A 16,643-nucleotide genomic window follows, 5' to 3' on the forward strand; every position below is an offset into this window, starting at 1 on the left:
CGGACTCCACCACAAGGGGCCATTGTGCCTCGCTGAATGGCCGTTTGTGGCCCGGATCATCTGTCCCACATCTACTGAGGCCGAGCCATGTCTCCCTGCTGCCTTCCCCTCATAAAAAAAGAGAAATAAAACTTGATCCCCCTGTATCTGCAGCCAGGGCTTCTCCACTGTGCTGCACTAGTATGACACGCTGACTGTCCTCCTGGCGTCCCTGTCCCCCAGCACTCGTTGCTCTACTACACACTTTTCTCTAAGATTCCCATATCTTACCCAACATTAAATCACATTATCATGTGTCTGGTATCGTGAGTTGTCTCTGGCTCTGTATGACTTGAGATCTCATGTGCACATGTTGATTCACAGAGGACACACAGAGGATTCAAACTCCTGGTTTGTGCTTCGAGCTTCACAGTCATGGAGAACTTCACGTGTCAGTGTGCAGACATGTCTAAAAAATGCCAGCTAATTCTTGTCTGGAATTATTCGTCCACTATCTCGTTCCGTCTGTGTGTCTCTCTCTGCCTCGGCCACCTTCCTCAGCAGAAACCAGTTGAGCCGTCACTCAATGCACCCCCCCTCCTCCCCTCTGGATGATCTCCTGTCTCACTCTCTCACCTTCTCCCCCTTCGTCTTATTCCACTGACCATGCATGTTCCAAAAACAGATCTCATTTTCATCCACGGTACGACACCCCCCACCCCCACCCCCACTCAAGCCCCCCTGCACCACCACTCTCCTGCAATACCTCCTTTCCAAATACAAGCCTGGTCCCAAGTTCCTGTCCAAGTCCACCTCACCTCCCCATTGCTCCACCTCGAGCCCCACCCTCACCATGTCCTCCCATGCTGGAATTTGGAGGCGTGTGTCGACGGGGTGTCCACCAATCCCGAGCCCTGTGGGGGGTATATAACCCTGTGGAAGGATGCGGCCATTCGCTCTTTCTGTCAGTCCAGGATTCCTGAATAGGAGGGTGCCACACTTAAGGTGAGGGTGGTGGATCAAGGTTAAGACCTGCAGAGAACAACAAAGAAGTAAAAGAGGGACGGAAAGACACGGTTAGACGAAAGATACCTCGTCTATCCAGCAAGGATGGAGAACTCTCACATGAAGCTCCCGGCGGAGTGCCTGACGCACTTTGGGGTGAACGAGATCACCGGTCTCACCCCCGACCAGTTCAAGAAGAACCTGGACAAATATGGCTATAATGGTGAGAGTGTGGGCGTCAGGGATGGGGTGGGAGGCCTACGGAAAGAAGTAACGTTGAGAAACTTATCACTTCACAGTTGAAGATGTTTGCATTCAGGCTACAGCCACTGCTGCTGAGACTTTTGCTCGGGCCGGGTTGAGATTTTTGCATGTGATGCTTTTTTAGAGAGGAGCTGCAACAGCTGGTAGAAATGCAGAGACATTGAGAAGCAGAGACTTTGAGGGCTTTGAAGAGCTATTTAAAGATAGCCAAAGAAGATGGCTGGAGAGCGAGAGAGACAGGTGATGGCTCAAGAAGCTTCCTGGGTGATATATGGGGCGGGCGTGAACAGGAGAGGTGGATAATTTTAGGCCAGGCAAAAAAGGGAGGTCCTTAGATGGCTTATGGCTAAATGATCCCTAATATGATTGCAAATCAATAACTGGTGTAAAGGCAAATTAGATAGCCCAGGCTTTGTGATATGGTTCAAAAGCAGCAACACTTGTGTTTCTGTTTTCTTTTCATGTTTTATTTTGTTAGGGACTTTATACAATGAGCAGCCACTTCAGGGAGGTTTTCCTCAGGCCTAGACTTCTCATCAAAATGATCTGATGTCAATTGATGATTCAGTTTAATGGACTTCTTTAATCGTTTACAGCTCTTGAAGGGATCAAGTGTGAAGCTCTCAGGGAATTTTGAAAAGGTGGACGTCAGGGAGTCTTAGAATCCAGTGACCTTGTGATCACATTTAGGATCTTCCACCAAGAAGTAAAGCTTCTCTCCGGACGCTTCCTGATGAACATGAATGATTTTAACTCACCATCTTTTTTCCCCCTGTCTTTCTGTTTTCTCTTCCGCCTCCTTCACCTTTGTGTCCGACTCCAGAGTTGCCGGCTGAGGAGGGTAAGTGTTCGTCCGTGCAGCCCCATTAATTAAATCAATACTCCACACACCTGGTTTGACCCAGATGGATTTGACCATCATTACTACTCTGAGCTGGCCCTCTTCCACAGACGGATTGTTGTAAAAACATGGAGGCAGCATTTTGATTGACCCCACACGCTAATGAAATTGCATTTAAGATCACTTCTCAATGAATTTGACTTGAAGTAAATCCCTTTGCATACAAATACACACTCAGGTGCACATTTCAGTACCTGCATTGAATTGTCTGATTATTATGTATTGATTAATGTTTTTCTTTGTCTCAGGTAAGAGCATCTGGGAGCTGATCATGGAGCAGTTCGAGGACCTGCTCGTCAGGATCCTGCTGCTGGCTGCCTGCATCTCTTTTGTAAGTGAACAAGAGTTAGGATTATTTCTCATCCATGCCGCACATTTCAAACTGTGATCACTCCTGTCACATTCATTTTAAACTCAAGAAACAGCACTAGACAGGATAAGTAGCAACAAATTCCACGAGACGTCACATGGGACCAAGTTCCAGTATCTCAGCTTTAGCGACTATTTTCCATGAAAGAATGGTTTATGCACATTATATTAAACTTATCATCAGCAAAAAAATCTACTCTTAAGGTTAAATTAATTTTCATTTATTTCACTTTATGGCACAATAACCTCTGGCTACTCTCCTGTGTACCATCTGGAAATGAGTAATTAATTGAACTTGAAAACCCACAAGGAGGAAACCTATGACACAAACTAATCCAGCACACAAGCATGCATGTACTTGATCATTTCAGTCTGACCACTTTACCAAGACAACTTCTTAAACCGCCTCCAAGTCCCTCCACCCTTCTGTGCAATTTTGAGGACAACAACTTGAGAGGAGGGAGGCAGATTGCAAAGGCTTGTCGGAGGTGTATTAATTCCTATGCACAGCTTTCACCCCTTGGGCCAGCTGTCACGATGGCCTTAGAAGGCGAATATTGAGGAGCCAGTGAGAGACGGGGGTCAGGGAAGTATAGGGGGGCTGAGGGGTAAGGGTTTATTTTAAGAAAGCCCAGAGCTGAGGAGAGAAACTGAATCCTTCGGGAAAGGTCAGGCCTGAAGGAAGGAACGAAGGGCCTCCGCAGAAAGAGGGTGGAAGTCAGAAGGAGCAATGAGTTATGGGACGATGAGATCAAGTTAACAACAATTGCGTAATCAGATTGTGACATTCAAGCTAGCATCAAAATAACAGCCTTTATTACTGAGCTTATACTGTAAATGTTATCCCACATTTTATAATTAATTTCACAAAGTCCTGGTGGTAGCCTCCACATTCCATAAAGAAAATATCATCTAATTATTCATCTATCACACGTTACATACAATCACACACTATGAGCCGGTCGTTCTGGTGCAATGAAAATGTTTTAACCATGTAACTGGTCCATTCAATATAAATGTATGGAGGTATGACCTGCTGTCTCCACCCCACTGACTTTACTCTCCACCGCTCTGACCTCAGGTGCTGGCCTGGTTCGAGGAAGGCGAGGAGACCATCACCGCCTTCGTGGAGCCCTTCGTCATCCTTCTTATCCTGATCGCCAATGCCATCGTCGGAGTATGGCAGGTCAGTGACAGGGCGCCGTGCATTCAGCAATCAGATGTATCCATTGCAAAGCACACGGGTTCCAGTTACTGCCATGTGGTTTTCCACCCACACGGGCGCAGTTGCTCAACTGGAAAACGATCACTTTTACAGCTTTGAAGGTCAAAGTAGTGACTTTCAAACCCGAGTAAACAAAATCATTGGCTAACATGCACATGAATCCAAAATCTGACGTGATCACTGTCTGATTTGTTTTAATTATTTGCAGACATCATGCCCAGTTTATGTTTTGACTGCAGCGTTTGGATGATTCACAATATGCAAGTCATTCAACCCATTGAGCAAACAGCTCTGCTATCATTAGACATCAGTGGGGGGGGGGAAATCAGCTGCTCATTAAAGTCAGACCTGACTCCAGCAGAAACCTGCTGTAAAGAGATCTATCTTCTGCATCTCGGATCAAATTTTATTGTTTGAAATATTATTTCTGAACACAGCATATGGCATCTGTCTCAGAGTCTGTGTCACGTGATGCTGTGGAGCATGAACACAGAATTCCATACATAAATTTGTATTTATAAAAAGAGGCACATGGAAACCTGGTTCAAAGTAACTTAGGTTGGAATATAACGTTTAATATATAAGTAGGTTGTGTTTCAGTGTGTCATCGCTGTGTTTAAGACTCAAAGCCTCTTAGAGGACATTGCCAGTGACACATCAAGGACAAACTGAGTGTAGTTTTCCATCAAACCAGGATAAGCATCCGTGTTGAAAATCTGTTTTATGATATTCAGTGTGCATCAGACCTGTTTACTTTTTCTGAATTAAATACTATGCTTGTTAACCCCTAACCCTAAATAACTATTTATGCTTGTTTTGTCTGTGTTTGCCACAGGAACGTAACGCTGAAGACGCCATTGAGGCTCTTAAGGAGTATGAGCCTGAGTTGGGCAAGGTCTACCGTTCTGACAGAAAGAGTGTGCAGATAATCAAGGCCAGAGAAATTGTCCCTGGAGATATTGTGGAGGTGTCCGGTAAGAAATGTCCACTTGTTATTTTGCCCAATCCTGCAAACATTCACGTCATGTTTGTCACAGTCTCTTGTGGCAGAATCGTCTTTTATAACAATGAAGCTGTGAAAAGACAGTTCTGTGGAGAGAAAGAGAGACAGACACAAATTCAGGATAGATGTGTCTGGTGGAGGCTGACGCCAGAACCTCGTGTCTTTTTAAGGCAACGAGAGCAGGGCAGGACGGGGCAGCACTGCTGTGAAAACATGCTGACTGGAGGAAAACAGAATCATGAATATAAATACCCTCACTGGCACCTGCCGCACCTCTTCTCCCTGCCATTGCCCACGTCTGTTCATTTGTCAGCGTACACCTGTTGCCTCTCTGGCCAGCTGCCCCCTCCCCCTCAGCCACGGGCCATTCTCATTGGGCCGAGCGTGTGTCACTTCAGGTTTAGCCCCCATTATGAAATCCATGGATTAGTATAGAAATTTAGCGAGCTGTCTGAGTATTTGGCTTTTATTTTGGGAGTCATTTACAGTATTATTATCAGTAGTATTATTTTCAGGTTTGGTTTACACACATTCACGAGTGAAATGATTTGTCATTTGCAACTATTACAGTCACTTGGGTGTAATTGGAAAATAAGTCAATAGAAGATATTTCCTGACCATATAAAAATAAATAATAATAAAATGATGAATTAATCTCAGTGCTCTCTTCTCTGTGATTCCCACAGTTGGTGACAAAGTCCCCGCTGACATCAGGCTTGTTTCAATCAAGTCCACCACCCTGCGTGTTGACCAGTCCATCCTTACTGGTAAGCCTTACAGAAGCACTCAATCTGCCTCTACTGGTTTTGTTCATCGGCCGTTTGGATTTAATTTCCTGTTTCCTCTCTCAGGTGAGTCCGTCAGTGTGATCAAACACACTGAGGCCGTCCCAGACCCCAGAGCTGTCAACCAGGACAAGAAGAACATGCTTTTCTCTGTAAGTGTCCCATCACCAGCAATTACGATTTGATACCTGCTACCTCCACCTGTTTTTGTTTTCTTACCCTCCTCCTCCTCTCTCCGCCACAGGGCACCAACATCGCTGCTGGCAAGGCCATCGGTGTGGCTGTGTCCACCGGAGTCTCCACTGAGATTGGCAAGATCCGTGACCAGATGGCCTCCACCGAGCAGGAGAAGACTCCTCTGCAGGCCAAGATGGACGAGTTCGGCGAGCAGCTGTCCAAGGTCATCTCCCTGATCTGCGTTGCTGTCTGGGCCATCAACATTGGCCACTTCAACGACCCCGTCCACGGAGGCTCATGGATCCGTGGCGCCGTCTACTACTTCAAGATCGCTGTCGCTCTGGCCGTGGCTGCCATCCCTGAGGGTGAGGAAAAGCAAAGAAGTTTACTGAACGACATGTGTTTCTCCGCCACTTTTTTTTTTTTTATCACACTCACACTTTTTTTATCACACTCACACTTTTGACCAATGTCTCCCAGGTCTGCCCGCTGTCATCACCACCTGCCTGGCCCTCGGTACCCGCCGTATGGCTAAGAAGAACGCCATCGTCAGAAGCCTGCCCTCTGTGGAGACCCTTGGCTGCACCTCCGTCATCTGCTCTGACAAAACTGGCACCCTCACCACCAACCAGATGTGTGTGACCAAGGTGGGTGATTGAATCAAAAAGAAATCGCTCCACAGACAATTTAACAGAAACCCTTTCGGCACAGAAAAACCTCTTTGTTTCCTCCTTCACAGATGTTCATTGTCAAGAATGTTGATGGCGAGCATGTTGACCTTGATGCCTTCGATATCTCTGGATCTAAGTACACCCCCGAGGGCGACGTGTAAGTTGATTTTCAGTGCCATTTATCATCACTTATTGCAGCCAACCACTAAAACATCAACATTCATGTCTTTGTTTATGTCTTATTTTGTTCTTTTCTTTGTCCATCAGTTCCCAGGGAGGTGCCAAGACCAACTGCAGTGCTTACGACGGTCTTGTTGAGCTGTCCACCATCTGCTCCCTGTGCAACGACTCATCTCTGGACTACAACGAGGTACAGTCATAAAGACGTGCAGACTGTTTGCCGTCCTGAAGTCTCATGACCTCCCACAGCTTAACACATTCTCTCCATCACGCTCCTTTTTCTCCAGACCAAGAAGATCTTTGAGAAGGTCGGTGAGGCTACTGAGACCGCCCTGTGCTGCCTGGTTGAGAAGATGAACGTGTTCAACAGCAACGTGAAGAACCTGTCCAAGATTGATAGAGCCAACGCCTGCTGCTCCGTACGTTTGATTCTCCTCTTTAATCCAGTTCATTGTGATCCACTGACAGTCATTGGATCAGTCCTTTTTCCATCAAGGAATTACTGCGTATTTAACTAAACGCCTCTTTTCTCGGATTCCTCCATCAGGTGATCAAGCAGCTCATGAATAAGAAGTTCACCCTGGAGTTCTCCCGTGACAGGAAGTCCATGTCTGTGTACTGCACCCCAAGCAAGGGTGACGGTGGCGCCAAGATGTTCGTGAAGGTCAGTTCCGGCTCTGTCATCCCTCTCACAGCCTTTGATCAGACATCTGCGCTCTGACTGTGCTGCGTTCAACGTAACAATCAAGTAATCGTCTGTTCTCTCCACAGGGTGCCCCCGAGGGTGTGATTGACAGGTGCGCATATGTGCGTGTTGGCACCACCCGCGTGCCCCTGACCAACGCCATCAAGGATAAGATCCTGGCTGTCATCAAAGACTGGGGTTGCGGCCGTGACACCCTGCGTTGTCTGGCCCTGGCCACATGCGACTCCCCACTGAAGCCAGAGGAGATGGTCCTTGAGGACTCTACCAAGTTCGCCAACTACGAGGTGAGAACACAACATGTCGATGGACTGGTTGTTGAGGCCGTGTGGACACAACTGTGACTACATGTTGAAATTTCTCTCCTCAGACTGATATGACCTTTGTTGGCTGCGTGGGTATGCTGGATCCCCCCCGTAAGGAGGTCATGGGCTCCATTGTGCAGTGCAGACAGGCTGGAATCCGTGTCATTATGATCACTGGTCAGTATTATTGATTGTATAGAATATTCTAAATGCACTTGTAACAATAAGATTACATATAACATGTGCTGGATTGTGTGTTTTACATTGTAATTATGGTATTTGGGTTTTTTATGGCAATTATTGCTATTTTGAATTGCATTTTAAGGGAAAATCTACTTTCTAAAGAGTGCAGCTCTATAAACTTTTAAACTGTGAAAATTGAAAACTTTTATAAATGCAGAGACTGAATATAATTCATATACAGTATTATATTGTATTGTATACTGTATATTCAATTCCCATTTACTGTGCATAGTGTTTAAAAAGTTTTAATCCACCTCTCCTCAAACACATTTCATTAACTCTCTCCCGAACTTCTCCCTCTCCACATTTCAGGTGATAACAAGGGAACCGCCATCGCTATCTGCCGCCGCATTGGCATCTTCACCGAGAACGAGGATGTTTCCGACAAGGCCTACACCGGACGTGAGTTTGACGATCTGCCCAGCAGTGAACAGGGAGAGGCCGTGCGCAGGGCTTGCTGCTTTGCCCGTGTGGAGCCAGCCCACAAGTCCAAGATTGTGGAGTTCCTGCAGAGTTACGATGATATTACTGCTATGGTGAGAGTTCGGCAGCAAACTTAACTACACTGAATCGCATTGCTAGTGTTTTTCAGTTATCGTGTTACTGGTTTTGCAGCCTGTTGTAGTGCTCACAGTAATCCCTCCGTCCCCAGACTGGTGATGGTGTGAACGATGCCCCTGCCCTGAAGAAGGCCGAGATCGGCATCGCCATGGGCTCTGGCACTGCTGTTGCCAAGTCTGCCTCTGAGATGGTCCTGGCTGACGACAACTTCTCTTCCATTGTGGCTGCTGTTGAGGAGGGCAGAGCCATCTACAACAACATGAAGCAGTTCATCCGCTACCTCATCTCCTCCAACGTTGGTGAGGTCGTCTGGTGAGTGGCCTGAGGAACACACGCTCTGATCCACAGCCGAACGCCATCTTTCTCCCTGCCTCAGTCTAAACTTGTATTTTCTTCTTCACTCTCTCAGTATCTTCCTGACTGCCGCCCTCGGTCTGCCCGAGGCCCTGATCCCCGTCCAGCTGCTGTGGGTCAACCTGGTGACTGACGGTCTGCCCGCCACCGCTCTGGGCTTCAACCCCCCTGATCTGGACATCATGGGCAAGCCCCCACGTTCCGCCAAGGAGCCCCTGATCTCTGGCTGGCTGTTCTTCAGATACATGGCTATCGGTGGTAAGCATCACGCTGTGTTTGCATTTCATGTCATATGCAGGAAGAATGTTTACCTACACTGACGCCGTTACCTTTCCCCGTCAGGATACGTCGGTGCCGCCACTGTCGGTGGTGCTGCCTGGTGGTTCATGTACGATAGCACTGGTCCCGGAGTCACCTACTACCAGCTGGTGAGTCATTTTCCTGTGTTGTCTTTCACAAACACTCACACGCAGATGGTCCAGAACCTCCCCTCACCTCTTGCTCCTGCTCTTTTCAGTCCCACTTCATGCAGTGCTGCGATGAGAACGAGGACTTCGCCGGCCTGGACTGCCACATCTTTGAAGCCTCTCCTCCCATGACCATGGCCCTGTCTGTGCTGGTCACCATTGAGATGTGCAACGCCCTCAACAGGTAATGACCTTAAAATGTGTTTGAAATATTGAAATGACAACACACCAGGCTTCCTGTTCGGCCTTGGATCACGACTCCTGTGGTTTCTTCACATGTCACAGATATTTATTCTCATTTCTTTCCTTTGTCCAGCTTGTCTGAGAATCAGTCTCTGCTGCGCATGCCCCCATGGAGCAACTTCTGGCTGCTTTCCGCCATGACCCTCTCCATGTCCCTTCACTTCATGATCATCTATGTTGACCCCCTGCCCGTAAGTCAGACAGCCATGCCCTCTGCACTTTGTGGTTGTGAGTGTAAATCTCACAGTTTTATGGATTTATTTTGTCCTCATCCTAACTCCCACTCTTCTCTCCCCTAGATGATCTTCAAGTTGACCCATCTGAGTGTTGAGCAGTGGCTCATGGTCCTGAAGCTTTCCTTCCCCGTCATCTTAATTGATGAGGTCCTGAAGTTCGCCGCCCGTAACTACGTTGAGAGTAAGTTGTGTTTTTGTATTTTAACTCTGACATATTAAAAAACAATTCCCAATATAACAGATAACCTTTTACTTCTACTTAATGATTAATTAATTAATTAATACTGTCATACTTATATTAATTATTCATTAATATTAAAGTGTGATCCTTCTTCATCTCACTGTAATTACATTTTTATTACATCATCTCTGCATCTGTCTAACAATCCATCTTAAGCCCAATAATACCTGTTTTCATCTGCCTGCTCTTCTCCCCATTCATCATTAACTCACTTAACCTCTTTTTATTCACAGAGTAAATTCAATCAACCCACCAACATTAGCCTATAACTAAACCAAGGTATTCTATCGTGTACTTGTAGTTTGTGTGTATGTTTCTGTGTTGTCGTGTGTGTTACTGCTCTATTGTCAACTCTGGGTTCTCCCTCACAACTCAGCAACACCACTGAATCACGTTTTGTATCACAAACTGACCAGGTGTCATGGTGATGAGTTGATATGGGAGAGCCCTGACGTCCTCTGCGCTCTCTGTTCATTGTTATTTACTATGTCACACTATGTAGTGAGATGCCTCAGCAGGTGAGCAAATCCCCTTCTGAGCTGCTGCTGTCGCTGTCAGCGTCACAGCGTGTGTCTGTCAGGATGTTTCTGTCCATGTGTGACCGATGCTCGTTCTGGTGCTTCCTTCGTTAGAGTCACTTTCCCACAAAAACCCTTTGGTGACCATTTATTTTAACTTTCCAATTGAGCACAGTGCATATAAACATTTGATAAACAGCTCACAAGACATTATATTGTGGTCACGAGCAGATGAAAGATTTTATGAAATGTTAACGGATGTATTTATTAACAATGTAAAAACATCTGTAACTGGATTCTGGTGTAATGTAACAGAGTTCTTAATATACAAAATATCTGCTTATAACAAATTGCAACATCACATTGATTATGTGCTAAAATAATCCGTTACCAATATTTTTTGAATGGGTTTTTGTCAGAGCCTCAGTGGGAAAGTAAACGAGTTCTTAAGAAGATTGTGTAGATGCATGTTTTCGTAGATTCTTCATTCCTGTATAAAGCTTCACAACATCCATTTTGGTTGTTTGGTTCTGATTTACGGGTTATAGGTGGTTATAGTTTGTCCCATTTGATGATCTGAAAACAGAAAATCAATGTCCTTTGTGTGAATGATCGAAGTCAACCAACATAAGAGCCTTTGGGCCTGACAAAGCAAAAAGACTTAAGCTGAATGACCCACTGCTGCATTTTTAAGCTTTATTTGCACGAATCCGCTTGCTGCTCCGATTAGATTTGGTGTCTAGAAATATATTGTTCTTGGGTGAAAGGTTATCATACAGGGATCCGTTCTGTTTGGGGGCCGTTTAACATAGTTTAGGTGTCATTTTATTTCACTGTCATGTGCCCACACATCCTTTCCCCTCTCTGATTTGTCCATTTTCTCTCTTCAGAAGGCAAACAACATTAATAGAGATGTAGAAGAAAAGGATCTTAATGGTTGGAGAGAAAGAGGTGGAGAAGGAGAGAGAGAGGAGAAGAAGATCACAACCAAAGAGGGGAGCCATAGTGAGCCAACCCAAAGAAGAGGAGAAAACACAAGAAAACATACAAAAAAAAAAAAAAAAAAAATTCATCAAAAAACACAAAACATAAAAATAGCCTCTATATAAGGAAGGAGATTTAATTAAAATGAAGGGAAGTATCCATACAGATAAAAATATTTAAGATTTTATTCTAAGAAATAAAGTATGTATTAAAAGTGATTTTTTTTGTTAAACTTGGATATTTTCAGCTGTTGGGTTTTTGTGTCCTCTGTCCATTTTCTTATCATTGATTTTCCAGCTCATTACTTTTATTCTAGTCTTTGTCGCTCGTGTCTCGTGCAGCCTCCCTGCTCCTGGCTGGGCTCTGTGCAGTGTGGTGTAGGGTTGCAGGAGGATTTCATACGAGCAGAACCACCACGTGCCTCCAGCTGCCGGCGCTCTCTTTAGGCTTCACGCAGTCAGTGGACTCTGGGAGGTCTCATGACAAAATGGGCATGTCCACTCGGTCACAACACTTTTGGTCTTATATATTGTTTACTTGATAAGATGCAATAAAGTGATGATTACAAACTCATGCACTTGTATTGTGGAGCACATTTTTATTGATCCTTCACACACACACACACACACACACACACACACTATAGATGAATTCCCTCTTTATCTACACATCATGAGGTTCAGTGATTATAGCAGTTTAACGTTTGGTTTTTAGCTTGCGTTGGATTTTCTCGTAGTACTTCCTCTGAGAGCTGCCCGGTGTCAGTCCGTCGCTGAGCTGCATCAACGTGTAAAGTGCATTAGATGAGGCTCCTGAATGGGATGTCGACGTCCTTCATTTGCTTTTCATAGTCTTCCTCAAACATCTTCGATTGCTCGGGTGTGAAATGGTTTTTCCAATCGCCCACTTCACCTGCAAAGAAACGAAAATACAAGAAGGCAATATGACAGTGTTAGTTATAGAAATAACTGAGATGTAAGACGCTACAAGTATCTGTTGCCGAACATAAGGGCTTCAACAGATTATTTCCCTCATTTGCCATTTGTCAGAAATCTTTTCCCAAGAGGCCAAAGCAGATGACCTCAAGCTGGTAATAGTTCAAAACTTTAAAGAAAGTCAAATTATTTCCCCACAAGACGAAGAAAACCAGAAAACGTTCACACCTGAGAAGCCGTAACCAGCCAAGTTTGACCATTTCTGCTTGAAATCTCAACTACAGAATCAAATGGTGGCTGAGTAGTTTAATGTTGACAAATTAATTAATGAATGGACTCAACTTTTCAGCTCAACGGAACATTAAGGTTTGTCAAAAAAAACAAAAAAAACAGCAAGCAAAGGCAAATAACACAGGCACCACTATGTGGCAGTGTTGGACTGTACAATGTTCAGGGTGCAGACGTACAGTCGTACAGTAATAGTCGTAGAGTAATAAAATATAAGTGAGTTCTGACTCTGTGAAGCTTTTACTGTTGAGTTGATGTTGACAGGGGGGAGTTGGTTTAACTTTACATCACATCAAAACATTTCATTTAGTCCTGGTTCGATCGTGAGTGTTTACAGAAGTGGGACAAGGTCAAATGCATAATATCTGGTTTCTGGACAAGACTGAGGGCAGAGTAACGGCGGACACCTTTTCTCATGAAGGAGGAGATGGAGTTGTCGAACACAGAGGCCGGGATGCAGGAGTAGTTGGTCATCGGATTCTCCTTCATGCTCTTGAAGGACGTGAGCTCCACAATTTGACTGATGACCTCATCGGAGACCGACAGGTCCAGATACCTCATGATGCGCTCAATTTCACGCCGGGGATTCTGGGGGAGTACATATGATGGTGGGAGGGGTTTTAATACAAAAGTTCAACAGGGAAAACGTGAAATTATTACATTCAGTGTTATATTTTGGGAGTTGTTTTAAACTGCTCTTCAATATTTGGCCCCTGTTTTCTTATTAATCAGCTTATGTAAGGTGTGATTTGTTATATATATTCTCCTTACTTCTTTGATGTCCTCAAAGAAGAGGTACAGGATGTTCCTCTTCTCTCTCTCCGCCCAGTATCCTTTCACGTGGTCATACCAGGAGCCCCAAGACACTGTATGAACACAAGTCATTGAAAGACTCACATAAAAACAGCCAACTGTGTCTACTGTGCTATAACTCATCTTAAATTCAGATTCGTTAAAAATTAAATTCAGGTTCTTTAGAGTTATCGGGTTCAACCTTCTAGTGTTAATAAGTCATTAACTTATCTTTGTAGATCAGTTATTAACTTTCTGATGGTCATGAAAACTCCCCTCGACTGATGTTAACCCTTCCAGCCATGCATTTGCTTTAAAAGCCCTGCACCAGAGGCTTTGTGTTCCCTATCTATTTTAACTTTTACAACGGCTGACAAGATGGTTGGAAAGTCAGTGGGTGAAGCTTTAACCCTGTAAGAGCGCATGGCCAGTGAAAAGTGGCCAGCACAAAGTGCAAGGTTGACACATTATTACCTGATAAAGGTTATAAAACAATATTGTTGGCATGTGATTTACACATCTGGCAGCCATGGAGCAACATTCATTTAGTTTATAGTAAGAACTCTTGCTGTAAATCCAATATCCGTTTCCTTTTCAGCTCTGTTTTTGGTCGCCTCCAAATCCTGAGGGAAATATCTGGTTCTTTATCTGTTTAATGCTAAATAATGGATTGTTAAATGATTTATTAACCATTAGTAAAGACATTAATTACAAACCCTTGATAAAGGTTTACCTCAAAAACAGTTTGATAAACCAAATGTGACCATTTGCACCAGCTGGATAAACAAAAAATAATGTGGATTCCAAAGTCTGACTGTAACACGTCATGCATCGATGAGAATGACTAGCAGTAAGTTTCTGGAGGAAAATATGACTCAAAAGAAGAAATAAAAATATACCCCTTGAAATTCTGCTTGAAAATGTGACTTTTCTTCTGATTAACCACAAGCTTTTCTTCAGAGGTAAGTTATTAACTGGGTTAGAAGCTCTGTTCACAGAGAGATGCTCAGTTTCAATGTAAAATGACACTGAGGAATGTGAATTAATCTGCTTACACTCTCCACGCATGAACTTGTGGACATAGCCGTCCCAGGGGCCCGGCTCCGGCTGGGTCATATTCATCTTGTCAAAGTGGAAGTAGCTCACCACATTGTCTTTGGCGTTGCGTGCCACGTAGATCGTCTAAAGGGATTTACAGCAGCAATACAAAGAACAGGTCATTTGAGTAGAACATTGTATGGTTAACCTCTCACACGATTTACGTGCATTGTGTCATGTATCAAGAAGCAACACAGTTCACTGCAGGAGCTTCACTCTCAGCACAAGCTCTCAGGTGTCGAGTCTTACTTTGCACTTGTTTTCCCAAAATCCAGGAGGCACCAAATGAAAAGGAAGGTGTGTCTTGATAATTCTCGGCGGATCCATTTTTGACAGAAGCTCAAGACCTGAGACATATCATGATCAGAATTTGATTTGATGTGCAGGACCAATGTGGAGAATTTGCTTTGACGGACAAAAAACAATATCTTTTAGGTTTAAAGTCAAAGATAGAAACAATCAACTCCTAAACTAAACCACAAGAAAACTACCTGTATTGAAACATGTAAATAATAATCAAACACCCACATCATCATAATAACCTCATGAACACACACCTGAGGGAATGGGTGGGGGGGAGAAGATCTCCAGGAAAGGACTGCGGACGGGTGTCGGGGCTCGTTTGCAGAACTCGGCATCTCCGTTGTGAAGAAGCAGGTCAACGATCTCCTGAGTCCACGTGGTCCCTTGATTCCCCAAATCACAGAAAATAACACTGAACTGAATGAAAAAGTCCCTTGAGGGTTTTTGAGGAAAATTCTATCTGACACCAAACTGCCGTCGTATAGGTTTGTTCATTCAGGCCTAATAACAGCAAATTGGATTTTCCTCCATTTTAAGAAGTTCAGTTAGACGTCATTCTTCATTAGACATGTTACGTCATGATTTAATTCAATTAATGTTCTTTTTACGTTTGTTTTGTCATCTGATTTGCTTCATTGCTCTTTGTGTTCTACAAACTTTGCTTCAGTGAAGGAAGAAAAGTTTTATATTATATATATTATACTACTGTATAATTATCATGAGTGTTGCTTGACGTGTGAGCAGCATGCTCATTTGAACTGTCTCTTAAGGCCATAATGTTATTTATAAAATGTATTAAAAGCTGTCAATAAATGTAGTGGAGTAAAAAATACTATATATTTTGTATAAAGCAGTAGAAGTTGTAAATACACAACCAAAGTACAGTAAGTGTAAATGTACTTAAATGTAATACATGATAAAATGCCTTGTCCAGCACTGATAACTCACTCAGAGATTTACTGCATACGAACAAAGCTGCATCTGGCAGCAGCTGTCTCAGTACCTGCTTTGGGGTAGGTGGCGATGAAGATGTCCGAGGGGTCCGGACGAAAAGCCTGGATAGAGTCAAAGTTGTTGGCGATGTGGTTCATGAGAGGAATCCCTCTGATCGGGATGAGAGGGAAGCGAGTGATGGAGTCCTTGGCCTTCTGAATGGCCTCGCTGAAGGATACCTCTTCCTGCTCGGACATGGCTGACACTGTCAAGAGGAAGCCAAGAAGCAGAAGCTAAAATTCAACTGCAAAGTGAGCCAAGCAACAGCAGTGGGCCGGTTCCTCTGGGAGATCCTATCTCAGCTGCAGCTTCCAAGCCTTTGTCAAACATTCACCGTTGACTTGTTTATCAATTCCAACGTGGGAAACCTCTTCCTGTTTGTCAGGCCCACGATCCTTGTGTTTGAATCCTGGTCACTCCTTCATGTGTGTCCTCTTGTGTCTGCTGCTCAGAACTGTCCTGGTTTTGTCTCCTCTTGCTTTAAACCCCTCTCCAACATCTGCATCCAATAGCAGGAATCTCTCTGTAGTCTCTCCGGAAAACACTCCCTCCCGGCTGAGAGCCCTGGTCACTTCCTTACCGTTCTCCCCTTCGCCCCTCTGTCTATCTTTGTAACCGTGTGAGTGCTTGTTCCAGGTTCTTCTCTGTGTGCAATCCCTGAAACCTGCAGAGGCAGACCTACATTAAAGTGCCCTTGCATAACATTCCCAGTTACGTATGAATTCCACTTTTGTCCACAATACTATCCCAACTGCTTCCTCTGTAATTAGAGAAAGGGGAAAAGGGAGGGTCCTAACAGAGCTCCTGCAACTCTCTGAAC

The 16,643-nt window shown here is 44.4% G+C and overlaps 2 protein-coding genes across 2 annotated transcripts; one reads left to right on the forward strand and one right to left on the reverse strand.

The window, feature by feature from the left end:
* Nucleotides 1–937: 937 nt before the first annotated feature.
* On the forward strand, nucleotides 938–11,632 carry atp2a1l (ATPase sarcoplasmic/endoplasmic reticulum Ca2+ transporting 1, like). The gene is made up of 23 exons (XM_034570332.1): nucleotides 938–1,207; nucleotides 2,072–2,089; nucleotides 2,398–2,480; nucleotides 3,600–3,704; nucleotides 4,579–4,717; nucleotides 5,433–5,513; nucleotides 5,598–5,683; nucleotides 5,776–6,073; nucleotides 6,189–6,355; nucleotides 6,448–6,536; nucleotides 6,647–6,749; nucleotides 6,847–6,978; nucleotides 7,107–7,223; nucleotides 7,331–7,549; nucleotides 7,633–7,744; nucleotides 8,123–8,346; nucleotides 8,463–8,683; nucleotides 8,781–8,983; nucleotides 9,068–9,153; nucleotides 9,243–9,376; nucleotides 9,509–9,626; nucleotides 9,735–9,852; nucleotides 11,321–11,632. The coding sequence occupies exons 1-23, from the start codon at nucleotides 1,090–1,092 to the stop codon at nucleotides 11,335–11,337; spliced, it is 2,988 nt and encodes a 995-aa protein (XP_034426223.1). The 5' UTR covers nucleotides 938–1,089; the 3' UTR covers nucleotides 11,338–11,632.
* A 363-nt stretch (nucleotides 11,633–11,995) lies between these two features.
* sult1st6 (sulfotransferase family 1, cytosolic sulfotransferase 6) lies at nucleotides 11,996–16,553 on the reverse strand. Its single transcript, XM_034570362.1, has 7 exons — nucleotides 15,834–16,553; nucleotides 15,085–15,213; nucleotides 14,777–14,874; nucleotides 14,485–14,611; nucleotides 13,409–13,503; nucleotides 13,045–13,225; nucleotides 11,996–12,326 (listed from the first exon to the last, which is right to left on the reverse strand). The coding sequence occupies exons 1-7, from the start codon at nucleotides 16,018–16,020 to the stop codon at nucleotides 12,214–12,216; spliced, it is 930 nt and encodes a 309-aa protein (XP_034426253.1). The 5' UTR covers nucleotides 16,021–16,553; the 3' UTR covers nucleotides 11,996–12,213.
* Nucleotides 16,554–16,643: the final 90 nt, after the last annotated feature.

The sequence above is a fragment of the Hippoglossus hippoglossus genome, chromosome 19 (genome assembly GCF_009819705.1).
Source record: "Hippoglossus hippoglossus isolate fHipHip1 chromosome 19, fHipHip1.pri, whole genome shotgun sequence".
In the NCBI taxonomy this organism is placed as follows: domain Eukaryota; kingdom Metazoa; phylum Chordata; class Actinopteri; order Pleuronectiformes; family Pleuronectidae; genus Hippoglossus; species Hippoglossus hippoglossus.